The sequence below is a fragment of the Thunnus maccoyii genome, chromosome 3 (genome assembly GCF_910596095.1).
Source record: "Thunnus maccoyii chromosome 3, fThuMac1.1, whole genome shotgun sequence".
In the NCBI taxonomy this organism is placed as follows: domain Eukaryota; kingdom Metazoa; phylum Chordata; class Actinopteri; order Scombriformes; family Scombridae; genus Thunnus; species Thunnus maccoyii.
Window position 1 is genome coordinate 29919637 of NC_056535.1, and position 12857 is coordinate 29932493.

Sequence of the window (12857 nt, forward strand, 5' to 3'; positions counted from 1 at the left end):
CCTGGACTAATATGTAAGAAAAAGGTCTGTGAATTGTGGGTTTTTCTTATATCTTCTCTCTCTCTCCAGCTGAGTTCAGTATCTGGACGAGGGAGGCCGGGGCCGGCGGTCTGTCCATCGCTGTGGAGGGACCCAGCAGGGCGGAGATCTCCTTTGACGACCGCAAAGACGGATCCTGTGGTGTCTCTTACATCGCTCAGGAGCCTGGTAGAGAAAACACACAAACATACAGATTACTTATGGGTGTTCACTGATGTATCTCTGTCTCTGAGTCACATTCTCACCCTCCTCCTCCTCCTCCAGGTGATTATGAGATTTCAGTGAAGTTTAACGACCAGCACATACCCGACAGCCCCTACCTGGTTCCTGTCGTCGCTCCAGTGAACGACGCCCGTCGCCTCACTGTTACCGGTCTTCAGGTGAGGCATGAGGAGACACCTCCACAACCAGCCTGCCCTGCCTTTATTAAGGGGCTCTGGGGCACAGTTGCATAAAAATGTGAATTAGTGAGCGAAGCGTTACAACACGCTAGATTTTCATCCCATACAGAGATGATTAACTGAGGGTTTGACTGGTTTGGGGTTTTTTTATTTGAGGCTTAGTGCCAGCCTTAAATAGCCCATGTCAGTTGAACCCCTTTGCAGATGAACAGATAGGTTATTTATAGTATTTGAATTTTCTTTATGCAACTGGCCTCATGGGTGTGACCACAGCTAGGCAAACACAGCTTTTTTGTGTGTCAAGTGTTGAAAGAGACAGATTTTACACTCAATCAATGAGATTTGAGACTTTTCATTAAATTTTGTTGTGATGGTGGAACTAGAGGAAAAGTAAATTGCAATCTGGCCGACAGTTGTAGACATAACTTTCTCTTGATTAATATGTTGGACAGACAGCACCATTATTTGACCAAAAGTTCAAAATCGTACAGTGAGATTTGGAATATTCTCAGTGATGTAGTGACGTAAAGTCATTGTTATCTTGACTGTTAGATTTTTCATCCTCTACAGTAAATGACAGTAATCTAATAGCTCTACACAGCTGTTCAGATTGGCTGAGTTTAGAGATCTGATGTCAGCTTATCTTCCCTCTCTTGAGCGTTTTGCCTGGCTCTGGTCATCCCTTTTTGTCTGGTGTGGAACTGTCGGTGTTTCTCTTGTGTTTCATTTAAAGGCTTCTAACAGCATCATCATCTTCATCACCATCAACAGCAACATCAGCTCCCTGGTTGCCTGGCTACAGCAGACAGAGGCGGGCCACAGCAGACCTCCTGCTTTGCTCTTAGAGACCGTAGTTTGTTTCTTGTCTGTAGCTGTAAATGAAGGTCTGCTCTCGTTAGCTAGTTAAATCTGGGTCTTATAGTACAGTCAACAGGTAAAGCACCGCTGTGTTGGTACTGAATTAGAATAATGAATTAGTGTTGGATGATATGATGATATATACCGTGCAGCAATACAAATTTGTCAACAAATAGATTTTGCCAAATTGCCTTTTTCTTTGATATCTCTTGTTTGCAAATTAGTGAACAGATCGGCTTTACTTCCACTATTTTTGTATCAATGTAATCAGATATTTATTCAGCCCATTAACCGAAAACAGACCTGCTTCTTCTATTCTTTGATCAGATTACATAACAAATTTGCCCAGTGGACACTATTTTATTAAGTCAGTGTTCCTGTACAGTTGATTTTGTTTACACAACATTTAATATGATTACAACATTTAGCTTATGACAGACATGCTCATCTGGCTATCCTATATGACAACAGTTTCTCAAATTAATTTCAATTCAATATATCATTATATATAACACTCTAATTTAAAATAATGTAATATTGTGATCAGAGTTAGGTACTGAGCCTCAATAGTGGAAAATGAGATTAAAACAGTCAAGAACCAAAAGCCTTTGAATGCCTGATTAGATTTATAACTTAATTTATATTCTTCTATCCTTTTACCAGATTACATAACAAATGTGCCCATTGGACACTATTTTATTAAGTCAATGTTTCTGTACAGTTGATTTTGTTTACACAACATTTAATACTATAACATTTAGCTTATGACAGTAGTATCTGTGTTGGTGTATATCCTGACAAGTAAAATTCTTTAAGAAGCAGATTTAAAGGATCCTTATCAAAAGTGTATCAAAAGAATATCCACTAATATCACTATCAGACTGAGTACTGTACTATAACACTGTAAGACTCTAGTGTAGTGTCGGTGCGTCTAACTTTGCTTTTTAACACTGTGGCCGTCTGTCTCTGTTTGCTGGAGCTGCACCAACAGGAGCTCAGGTAAGAGTAGAAGACAGTGAGTAGAAAGCATCCTGAGAAATGATGCCAGTAGAGCAGAGACCATAACAGAATAGAGTAGATCTGCTACTAATAAACATGTTGATGTATTTGTGTGTGTGTGTGTGTGTCTGTGTTAACTGTCCATCCCTACACTAACTGTGTGTGCGTATCCGACCTCGGTAGGAGTCTGGTCTGAAGGCGAATCACCCAGCATCCTTTGCAGTGCGTCTGAACGGAGCACAGGGCAAGATAGAGGCCAAAGTCCACAGCCCCTCCGGAGCTCTGGAGGAGTGTGCTGTCAGTGAGCTGGAAAGAGGTTTGTATTTATGAGCAGGTTTTCAAGACAACATTCGGCAACTTAGTGGTCCAGAGATGCCAGAAAGTCGCTGCCTGAATCCCCGTTGTTGTTCACAAACACTACAAAATTGTAGAAAAGTCTCAAAAATCTTTAATATTGTGACTGCTGGTAACCAAACCCTCTCTCCTGTCCTCCAGACAAGTACGCAATCCGCTTCATCCCCAGAGAGAACGGCATCCACTCCATCGACGTCAAGTTCAATGGCGCTCACATCCCAGGAAGTCCTTTCAAGGTCCGAGTCGGGGAACCGGGACAGACCGGAGATCCTGGTCTGGTCTCAGCGTATGGAGCTGGACTGGAGAGAGGCACGACAGGTGGGTTTACCTGTCTGTCTGTTCACCTGTGTGACCCCTGACCTCCTCACTTTTAAAAAACAAAGTTAGGGTTCTGCACCTGCGCGTTCCAGAAACTACATTTCAGCACTGCTCAGGAGGTGGTACTAACTTCAAATAATTTAATAATTAAGATATTAAAAATTTATTGTGTGTAAACATGACAGACAGTCAACACAAGGCAGACTGTAGCCCCAAAGCTTTACAGGTTCTCAAAAGTTCATGTTACGGGATGTTAACAGGTTAAGTTGTCACAATGGGAAAGACCTACTGTAACATCTGATAACCACATGATGTAAGTTTGGACACACCTTCACGTTCCCTTGAATGAGAAAATGTGTCCAAACTTTTGACTGGTAAAGTACATCAACAACATTACATAGATGTTTCAGTGCCTTTAATTATATTGCTTAACATGACGTACACAACAACACATATCCACCAGCAGTAAACTGTGGTTTAGCAGTCAGCTGTTGCTCTGACCACAGGACACAACACTGTGAAGACTGATAGTTATAAAACTTATCTCTCAGGTACCCAGTCAGAGTTCATCATCAACAACACTAAGGCGGGCCCTGGGGCCTTGGCCGTGACCATTGAGGGTCCGTCCAAGGTAAAGATGGATTGCCAGGAGGTTCCAGAGGGCTACAAGGTGCAGTACACTCCCATGGCGCCCGGGAACTACCTGATCAGCATCAAATATGGAGGCCCGAACCACATCACCGGCAGCCCCTTCAAGGCCAAAGTCACAGGTAATGTGGTGAAAGTCACTCTGTTGAACTTCAGTGTAGTGAACCACTATAATCTTACATTAAAAACCAGATGTTTGTGATGAAGACATGGCTCTGTGTAGATTGGTGTATGTGTGTGGGTCTTTTCTGTGGATAACTGCTCATTGCATAAGGAGTGACGTCACGTCCTTATATTTCTACCAGCTCCAATGCAGTGATTTTCACTTTTTCTCAGATGTAGAAAAATATATTTATTTCCATTAGTAATGCCATTTGGCATCTTGAGCATAGTTCATTCTTGACCTCTGGAAGAACATTAATACCAGATGGGTGAAAAATAATAATAGCCTTTGATTTTAGCTTCCAACCCCATCTCATGGTCTTTTTCTGCAAATGGAACAATGATGACTGTGACATGAAGCTGAAAGCTACTTATTTTATCATCCATTCAGTATGAGTAGTTTTCCTCCTCCTAACATGAAAAAACACAAAGCTGAATACATTTGGTGTATCTCATTTGATTTTCTTTCTTCTTCTATTTAAATCCCTGTTTTTGCATAACAGCTTCTTCTTTTTCACTTATCGTTTGTGGTTCTGCTCAGCTACCACAGTAAGATTTAATAAAAATGATTATACCTGATTTTTTTTCTCCCTCTTTCTCAGGTACTCGACTGGTGAATGTAACCAACGCCAGCGAGACGTCGACCCTGACAGTGGATCCAGTACTGCGGGCGTCCAGCAGCAGCTTCACCCAGAGTGCTATGCCCAGGCCGGCCGACTCTGATGCCAGCAAGGTGCTGAGTCGAGGTCCCGGCCTCAGCAAGGCCTTTGTGGGCCAGAAGAGCAGCTTCTCCGTCGACTGCAGCAAAGCCGGTGAGGGAGACGGCCCACAGCTGATAATACACAAGAACACAGAGTTCAGTTAGCAACTCATGACATGTTTTGTGTTTGGTAGGAAAGATTTGTTTTCAATTTACAAATTAATAGACTCCATGAGGGGAACAACAGGACAACAACATTAACTTAAACTTTAACCCAGTTATCTAAATTGAATGATTTGGAACTAAAACAAAATGTATACACAGCTTCTTGTGTGTGCAGCTCAGGTAAGTAGTTGCAGGCACAAGCAATGCTGCACTACAGTGACGTTTTAAATAAATACTTTGAGGTCATAAACATCAAAGTTCATCTTTCTTTTATATTCCACACTGGCCCTGTTGCTGCAGGGATGACCTGTTGATCCAACAGTTTGAGTGACACAAAGTGAAATATTTCAGCCAATACTACAGACATTAGATAAATCCTAATGACTTTGGGATTAATACGAACATACCATGCTGACAAACTAATATGCTTAACAGTAATAATGATAAATACTACATGCATCCAGCCCTCTTCTTCACGGAAATAAATGAGAATTTTGTTGTGACCTTTGGTTTCGGTTAAACCTGGGATTTGTTTAAAGTCTGTGTGATTCTTGCTTTTGTTGCTTTCTTGATGAACTCAGTTTTAAAACTGTCTAGTGACGTCTCTGTATGACTGTTACAATATCAAACTGTCAAGTACTGAAAGTTGTCATTTAAAGTCTGGTTCTGGTCACATTGATAATCTTGGATACCGATTCTCTGATCAGATAGTTCCTGTTGTACATCAAAAGTTCTTGAACAGCTGCCTCTGTTTAATAGCGTTCAATTATACTTTCTTCCACTACCTTGTGGAATGAGGAATATAATGTTTGGTCACAGAATAGTAAATAATCCAGAATAATGATCAGGCATTCGATGCTTTCATTACTTGACTGTTTGTGCTACTCAATAGGTACCAAAAAAAGTAGTGAGGTTCAATATCCAGACCTACTCAGGTGTCATATTAGCAACAGTATCAGAAAATTTCAAATAAATACAATGATGCAGGAAATGCTCATACACTGAGATGTAAATCTGTCTGGTGACGTCCATGTTTCCATTATGACTGACAGGAATGATGAATGAAAATACAGAACGTGTTAAAACAGACGATGGATAATTGATTGATAATCAGATACTTTACTTACCTGTTATCCCGTCCTCTCCTTATCCTCCTCTCCACAGGTAAGAACATGCTCCTGGTGGGTGTACACGGTCCTCAGGTTCCCTGTGAGGAGGTTCTGGTCAAACACATGGGCAACCTGCAGTACAACGTCAGCTACCTGCTGAAGGAGCGGGGCAGCTACGTCCTGGTGGTCAAATGGGGCGAGGACCACATCCCTGGATCCCCCTTCCAAGTCACCGTCCCATGATGAACTAAGAAAACCCACTGTCACTCCTCTTGTACCATTTTGCATCCCTGTTTGAATAAAAGGGGACACATTAGCTGGACCGCAAGTAACTGTCCAGTGAACAAGTTGCTTAACAAAGCTTTGTCTGCTAATTTTGCTTTCAGATGTGTTCAGTTCAAATGAGACACACTCCTGACACAATTGATTTACTTGTTGAGACATTTTTCATCCTTCCAAACTGCTCTATAAAAACAAGCAAAAATGCAAAAGACATTTAAAAAAAAACAAAACAAAAAAAAAAAACACATCAGTGAATGGAGACTTGGTAGTTAGTTGTTAGTTGGACTCTTCTGCAATGAATCAGGGAGGCAAAATGGTAAAAGTGGCAGATTATAATCTGGCCTAAAACTGGAGCTGTAAAGAAAGTAGAGGGAGACACGACCTGATAGGGAGGAAAATCTAGTCTGTTTTTTTTGATGCCCTGAAATTATCAATTGACAAATTTTGCACTTGATGATATTTTTTTACACTTGATGATAAATTAAAGTTTGCTGATTTTACACAAGAAGTCGGTTGATTAGAACGTCCCAACACATCAGCTTGGTGTCTCTGCACGTTTCCAAAATGTTAAACTGGATTTGGAGAAAGTCTGGACCGAGACGAGTGGAGCCAAACCTTTTTAAATGAGTAAAAAAAAAAAAAAAAACTGGAATTACACAGCACTTTCCTTCAGGAGGTTACACAGTGCCAGGAACAAACGAAAGACATATTTAACTTGGAGTTCTGTGAGGTTTCTTAATGGTTTGATTGTGTACCAGGGAGCCAAATGACCAGCTAATGGTTTCTCTGCTTGGCCACCTGCCACAGGGAACCAGCCAATAGTAACCAGATTTTTTTGCAGAACTTTTCTCAACTAAATTATGAAGTGCTGTGAACAGAACAAAAATGGCTAAACATCTCAATTAAAAAAGGAGAAAACTGGAGATTTCTGTTTGGTTTATTGTCAGTTTGAGGTCTCTTTTTTTTAAAGTGCAAACAGACCGGACTCACTCTGACAGGAAGGGTCAAACTATACGAGACTACTGATGTTTATTGTTGATTTCTTGCTCTTGAACGTTAGCTCCCAGAATCCCATGAGTGCATGTTGCCATAACAAATCAATGACTGTTAAGCTGCCTTCACACTGCTGTTTCCTGCACTGTACGACAGACTACTTAATTACTATACATGCTGAGTTTATTGCTGTTCTCTGTTGTTCCTTCAGCTGCATTTTTACATGAACAAATCTGACTTTTAACTTTTGTGGCTCAGTTCTGATCTGCTTCAAATCCCCTCTGATATAGAGGACCTGGATTTAGATTTGATATTGTTATTAATGAAAGTTTATCTATCATCCACAGTATTGTTCTACCAGCTATACTCTTGGTATAAAATGTTAAAATAAAACATTCAAAATCAGATCTGAGCTGCATAATTGGAGGTCAGATTTTTGGTTTGTGTGTAAAACCCACAGAAACCTTTGTCTTTATGCCTCATCTGGATGTTGTTGCCTAATTACTGCTAGTTTTGATACTAAAGGGATTAGAGGATTTTGTACGGGGGGAAAAAAATTCTCATTTTGTTATTAGGGAATGGGTGTGTTAATGTGAAACTAAACTCTGAGATTATGTACATTTGATAATTAAAATCAACTGGAATAAGATGATTGTGACTTGAGTCTGTCATTTCCTGGATCTCATTTATTTTAAGAAACGCTCTGACATCCAGCTTCATTCATGGACTACAGGAGGTTGTAAGTAGTTCAGTTACTTTACAGTTCAAATTTTCCTCTCATTTATGTAAGAATCTGCCAACAGTAAAATGCATTTCCACAGAATAACAGATGAAGTACTGAGGTCACCGATGGGGCTATGCTAACTGTAGAAGTGGAAATCAGACTTGTGCCAGTTGCATTATGATTAAGATCTATAAAACAGCAATGTGTGTACACAGTTGTATTAATCTGACAAAAAGAGTGCATACAGATATTTGTTTTAGCACATATTCAAAGTCAAATCTGATTTCTGGTCTTTTGCAGGACTTCCTAGATCATAACCCCCCCCAAAAAAGCCAAGTGCCTGATGCCCCCAGATTCCCATGATATGACGTACAGTACATAAGCAGCCATGCTAACGTATTACGTCCAAATCGGGAGAAGTCAAGAAGTGGTGAACATTCTGGTTTTCAATGCAGTTGGTCCTGAAAAAAAAATGCTGCTACAACCCACAATCTAACACAATGTGTCACACAACCTGTAGGACACTAATACTATACATAATACTTATTTTGTAAAATCCCTTGACTTCTCCGTTCCTTAAATAGCAATGCTCGAAATTTCTGAGCCCTGTCCAGTGAGAATCCTGGAGATATGAGTGACTACTTTGTGTTTGCGTCTCTACATCCATCTGATAATCTGTAACAGTGATATTTGTCCTCCATCACTTACATTGAAAGCACATTTGAAGGGGATCTTTTAATAGCCAGTATGAACAAGAGGAATGATTACAGCGAGGGAAAACCTCTTTCACTGTTCATAAGGACACCTGACTGTTGTTTTAAGACAGACTTGAAAAACTGTGAAACTGTGAACAATAGTATCCTAGTATGCTCGCGTTTTTGGCGTATCCCAGATATGTGTTGTGCATGTATACATCTGGTTTCTGAACACCTTTTCCAGGTTTCTGAACCTTCTCTGTTAGCAGCAAAATGAGACGCTGAGATGTTGAGGAATCAAGACACAACTGGACATAAATGATCAGACATCTGGATACTGTTGAATGAACGAGGTTTCTAATGATCCCTGTAGACGGCCTTTCCCGACTAAGATCAGAACCAGGATACTAATGAGTGTGTCAGTGTGTGAGAGAGTGTGTGTGTGTCTCATGTTTCCCCGTGTTGCTGTGTGTTATCTGATCCACAGCTCATTTCCAAAGTGAGAAGCTGATCCTGCACAGCTCTGCATCACACAAAAGGTAAATGAAGACATTTTGGATAATTTTTTAATATAATATAATCATTTCATAAAAGGATTTCAGAAATGCAGCACCTTTAACATTTAAATATTGTTGTGTGCTCAGTCAAATACTAAATCTACATCGGACAATTGGATTTTCAGACATTTTTTTTTAACTTGGTCGTGGTCATGAAATCCATCAGGTAGTGTTTATTGTGCAGTTTGTGGTGGTGTTGTGGTGTACAGCAGATTCTGTAGAAAATATTCAACCCTTATGGACTTTTTCCATATTTGTAGAGTTAAAGTCTAAATCTAAGGGAATTCAGTCTAGAGTTTTTGATCACTGTTCTTCTTTCTTTCTTCTTGACTTTATAAATAATAGCAGCTAAAAATTTACTATTCAAACCCATTTGCAGTACCAGTCCAAACTGACTCAAGGCTAAGTTCCTTTTAGTGTCTTTGAGATTTTTTTTTTCACAAACTTGACCAGAAACAAAATGATCCAATGTGATGGAGACGGAAACTCATCCAATAAATGAATCTCTATAAATCGCTCCATGTCAGTGCCTTTCAAAACTGTCACTGATTCATGTGACTGTTTTCAGATATGAAGGTTTGGTTAATTTAAGACAACTAAAACAGTTTGGCTGAGTTTAGGGAAAGATTGTGGTCATTTAAATAAACAAACACTGACTGTTGGAAGGAGACGGTATGTGAACAGCATTCTTTGTCAAAGTAAGACGCTGTAGGATGACCATATTTTCAAACCCCCAAACTGGGATCCTCAAGCTTACGTTACTGCACATTCATGCATGTGCACATGTATACATGTATGCATCAAGACATTTTCATCAGGATGGGGGACAATTATTTCAGCGCTTAGTACACCTACTGGGACTATTTAAATGTCTGTCCCCAGTGTTTGCCTCGCTGAAACAGGTCATGTGTTTGTTGCTGAAATCATCCAAAATTGACAAAGAATTAATTTAAACTGCAGATTGGGAAATCAGTTTTCTAAACAGTGTAATTTTATATTTTGCTCATTGTCAGTGATGTACGTATGAGATTTTGAAGCTCTGAGATGGGATGATTCTTACCAAAGTGCACTTTGGGAGTCGTAGTTGACTTCACCTTACATTTTTATGCCCGCAGGCTTGTATGTTTGACTTAAATAATTTTCTGTACTGATGATTCAACCGTGAGAATTTCATGTCCATCCAACACATGAAAGTACTTAAACTATCAATCACAATGCATTGTCTATGAGAAAATGAACGGGACTTTTACTTCTGGAGCCAGTGGCGCCCAAAATAGCTCCTCCCACCTCATAAATGTGTGTTACTGGATGAACCTGGTTTATATTAATGACACTGTTTTCTTGTTATAGGAACAACGTTCACCAAACAAAACAACTGTACCTGTGCCAGTTCATGTTTAAAGTCCTTTGAATTTAGTATCTTAAAGATGTTAATTAATGTAAAACTGTGTCAAAATGATACACAGAATTGCTAAATCAAGCTTTCTGGCAGGAGATGTGTTGCCTGCTGACGACCCAGAGCCAGAACTGCTACCGGGAACAGATCCAGAAGGAGATGTTTACCCGTTTGGCCTGGAAGAGCCGCTACGCCAAACTCTACCCGTCCTGCGACAATCCCCGAAAAAACAGCACAGACTCGACACAGCTGCCCCACCTGCCTGCTGACCCCCAGTGAGCTAATCTATTCACATTCAACCTGCAGTTGTATGACACCATTTTGTAACACCCTGTCCAAAATTAATTGTGATTTCAGTCTAGTTAAATCTGAGCACAGACATTGAATGCATCACGAAGAGTTGCATCATCTGAAGCCCCTAGCACACAGCAGACGTACCACACAGACTACCAAAAGAGTAGTCGAGGTACAATAGCCAGGATGTGCTGACCAGTCATGTGTCTGAACCCGCATTGAGGCGCCAATATGTGTTGAATTCATTCATATATGTACTGTTTAATGAGTGGGAATATAGTGCAACAGAAACTAAATCTGGTAAAAGCTGTAGTTTTAATGATATTCATAAAGACTTTTGTAAAATTCTATAAATGTATCACGTAAACTATTGATGATACACACTGATCTTGTGTTTATGCTCCACCCACCAGGGCTTTCCTGCCTCCTGTCACCAGAACACCTGAGAAGAAGAGTGTCCCTCCTCTTCCTCCTCCTGTGCTCTCTATGGAAGGGGAGGGGCGACTCAATGTGGCCCCTCTGATGAGGCCAATTTCCCCCAAGACCAGACAGGCTCTCTATCAGGATTCCTCTCACCACGTACAAAACATTTAAACTACATTTGTTTTCAAAGTCTTCATTTTAAATCTTTCACTACCTGGGAATATTATGCATGAAACAAGTTTTTCATTTTATAGCAAAAAACAAGACCATTAAACAATATGTCCTGTGCAGGAGAAGGGGCGGAGTCTCTACCTGCAGAGACGTGGCCTGATGAGACCTGAGGAGAAGTTTGACTTTCCTCTGCTGTCGTCTTGGGAGTACGGCTGGAGGCTGGGTATAGAGGAATTTAATGTATCTAATATGTCTGTATCTTTGATTAAAGCCTATTCTGGATTGAACAAGACTAAGAGTCTGCAGCAATGCTAGCAGCTCTGTGAGGTTGTACTTACAGGCAGAACTCTGCTTTGAGCTAAATGCTAATGTCAGCATGCTACCATACTTACAATTACAATGCTAACATGGTGATGTTCAGCAAGTATAATGTTTACCATATTAACCATCTTAGTTCAGCATTTGCAAGCTAGCACTAAACACAAAGTATAGACTCATGGGTATGTCATTAGTTTTGCAGATATTTGGACATAAACCAAAGTATTCAACACATTAAATCTGTGGCCTGATGGTGGTGCTAGATGAAAAGCAGAGGAATCACCAATGTTATTCATCCTAAGAGGAAAATTAATGCTTGTACAAAATTTCATCCAGTTTATCCAGTAGTTGTTGAGATATTTCACTCAAAACTACAAATATCAACATCATGGTGAAAGCCAAAGTCGTTAGGATTCATCTGTGAACCATGACTGTACAAAATGTGCCAATCCATCAAGTAAATGCTGAGATATTTCAGTTGGATAGGGGGAAAGTTTGACCTGCTGGTGACGCTAGATTGATTGATTAACTGATTCACCCTTAATGTTTGGACAAAATTTAATGGAAATCTACCAAATAGTTGTTTAGATATTTCAGCATGGACCAAAGTAGTGGACAGACCAAGCGACATTACCATCCATAGAGCCATGCCTGTGTATTGTCTTTGTCCTGGAGTCACGTGAGCATCTCTTTGTATCCACAGGTGACTACACTCTGGATTACAGAACTCCACCCCACGCCAGGTCGTCAGTGGTGAAGAACACTTTCTACGCCAGGAACGGCGTGTTCAGCAGCCCGTCGGCTACCGACACACCTGGTGTGTGATTTTAGAGCAGCTAAAAGTCTTTCATGTGATAAACACCATTCCTGTTTGTTTTATGACACAACTTTAGTTTTAATGGCAAATAGTGCCAACAAATCCCCCAAACACCCCCACTACCCCGCTCATGTCATCACTGTGGGATTTGGTGGTACTATAACCCATTTTGGGATCATGACAAATGGCAAATTTTGGGAGCCCGATATAAAATGTTGGCATTTGGGATTGCTATAACAAAATTAGGGAGTGCTTCCCTTAAAATTACACAGTATTTTGTTTTTATGAGGCTTTTTGAATTTTATGAGGTTAATTATTTTGTGTTTGAGAGATTTTATTCTGACTTCCTCCCACACAGAAACACCAGTGTCAGATGTTAGACTGATTGGTCAGATGTGGGTCAGTTTGAATGAGCAGCAAATATTTAAATCGGG

At 40.2% G+C, this 12857-nt stretch overlaps 2 protein-coding genes across 3 annotated transcripts in view; both read left to right on the forward strand.

Annotated features, from left to right (window-relative positions):
- The window catches only part of LOC121893985 (filamin-B), a 74524-nt gene extending 66847 nt beyond the window's left edge, over positions 1–7677 (forward strand). For both annotated transcript variants that reach the window (XM_042406226.1, XM_042406227.1), the window contains 7 exons: positions 70–207; positions 304–419; positions 2481–2613; positions 2793–2969; positions 3521–3739; positions 4382–4591; positions 5809–7677. In XM_042406226.1, the coding sequence (XP_042262160.1) occupies positions 70–207; positions 304–419; positions 2481–2613; positions 2793–2969; positions 3521–3739; positions 4382–4591; positions 5809–5996 (1181 nt within the window). In that variant the 3' untranslated portion in view covers positions 5997–7677. The remainder of the gene's footprint in view (positions 1–69; positions 208–303; positions 420–2480; positions 2614–2792; positions 2970–3520; positions 3740–4381; positions 4592–5808) is intronic.
- A 2822-nt stretch (positions 7678–10499) lies between these two features.
- LOC121891852 (protein ATP6V1FNB) lies at positions 10500–12784 on the forward strand. The gene is made up of 4 exons (XM_042404490.1): positions 10500–10675; positions 11108–11273; positions 11409–11511; positions 12310–12784. Exons 1-4 carry the CDS (start codon positions 10500–10502, stop codon positions 12429–12431), a joined length of 567 nt encoding a protein of 188 aa, XP_042260424.1. The 3' UTR covers positions 12432–12784.
- The last annotated feature ends 73 nt before the right edge of the window (positions 12785–12857 follow it).

Bases quoted from the DNA above. Each gene is read 5' to 3' on its own strand.
- LOC121891852 (XM_042404490.1), top strand. From the start codon at position 10,500: ATGTGTTGCCTGCTGACGACCCAGAGCCAGAACTGCTACCGGGAACAG. The intron at 10,676-11,107 runs GTGAGCTAATCT...TCCACCCACCAG, and splicing joins CACCTGCCTGCTGACCCCCA to GGCTTTCCTGCCTCCTGTCA. The intron at 11,274-11,408 runs GTACAAAACATT...TGTCCTGTGCAG, and splicing joins ATCAGGATTCCTCTCACCAC to GAGAAGGGGCGGAGTCTCTA.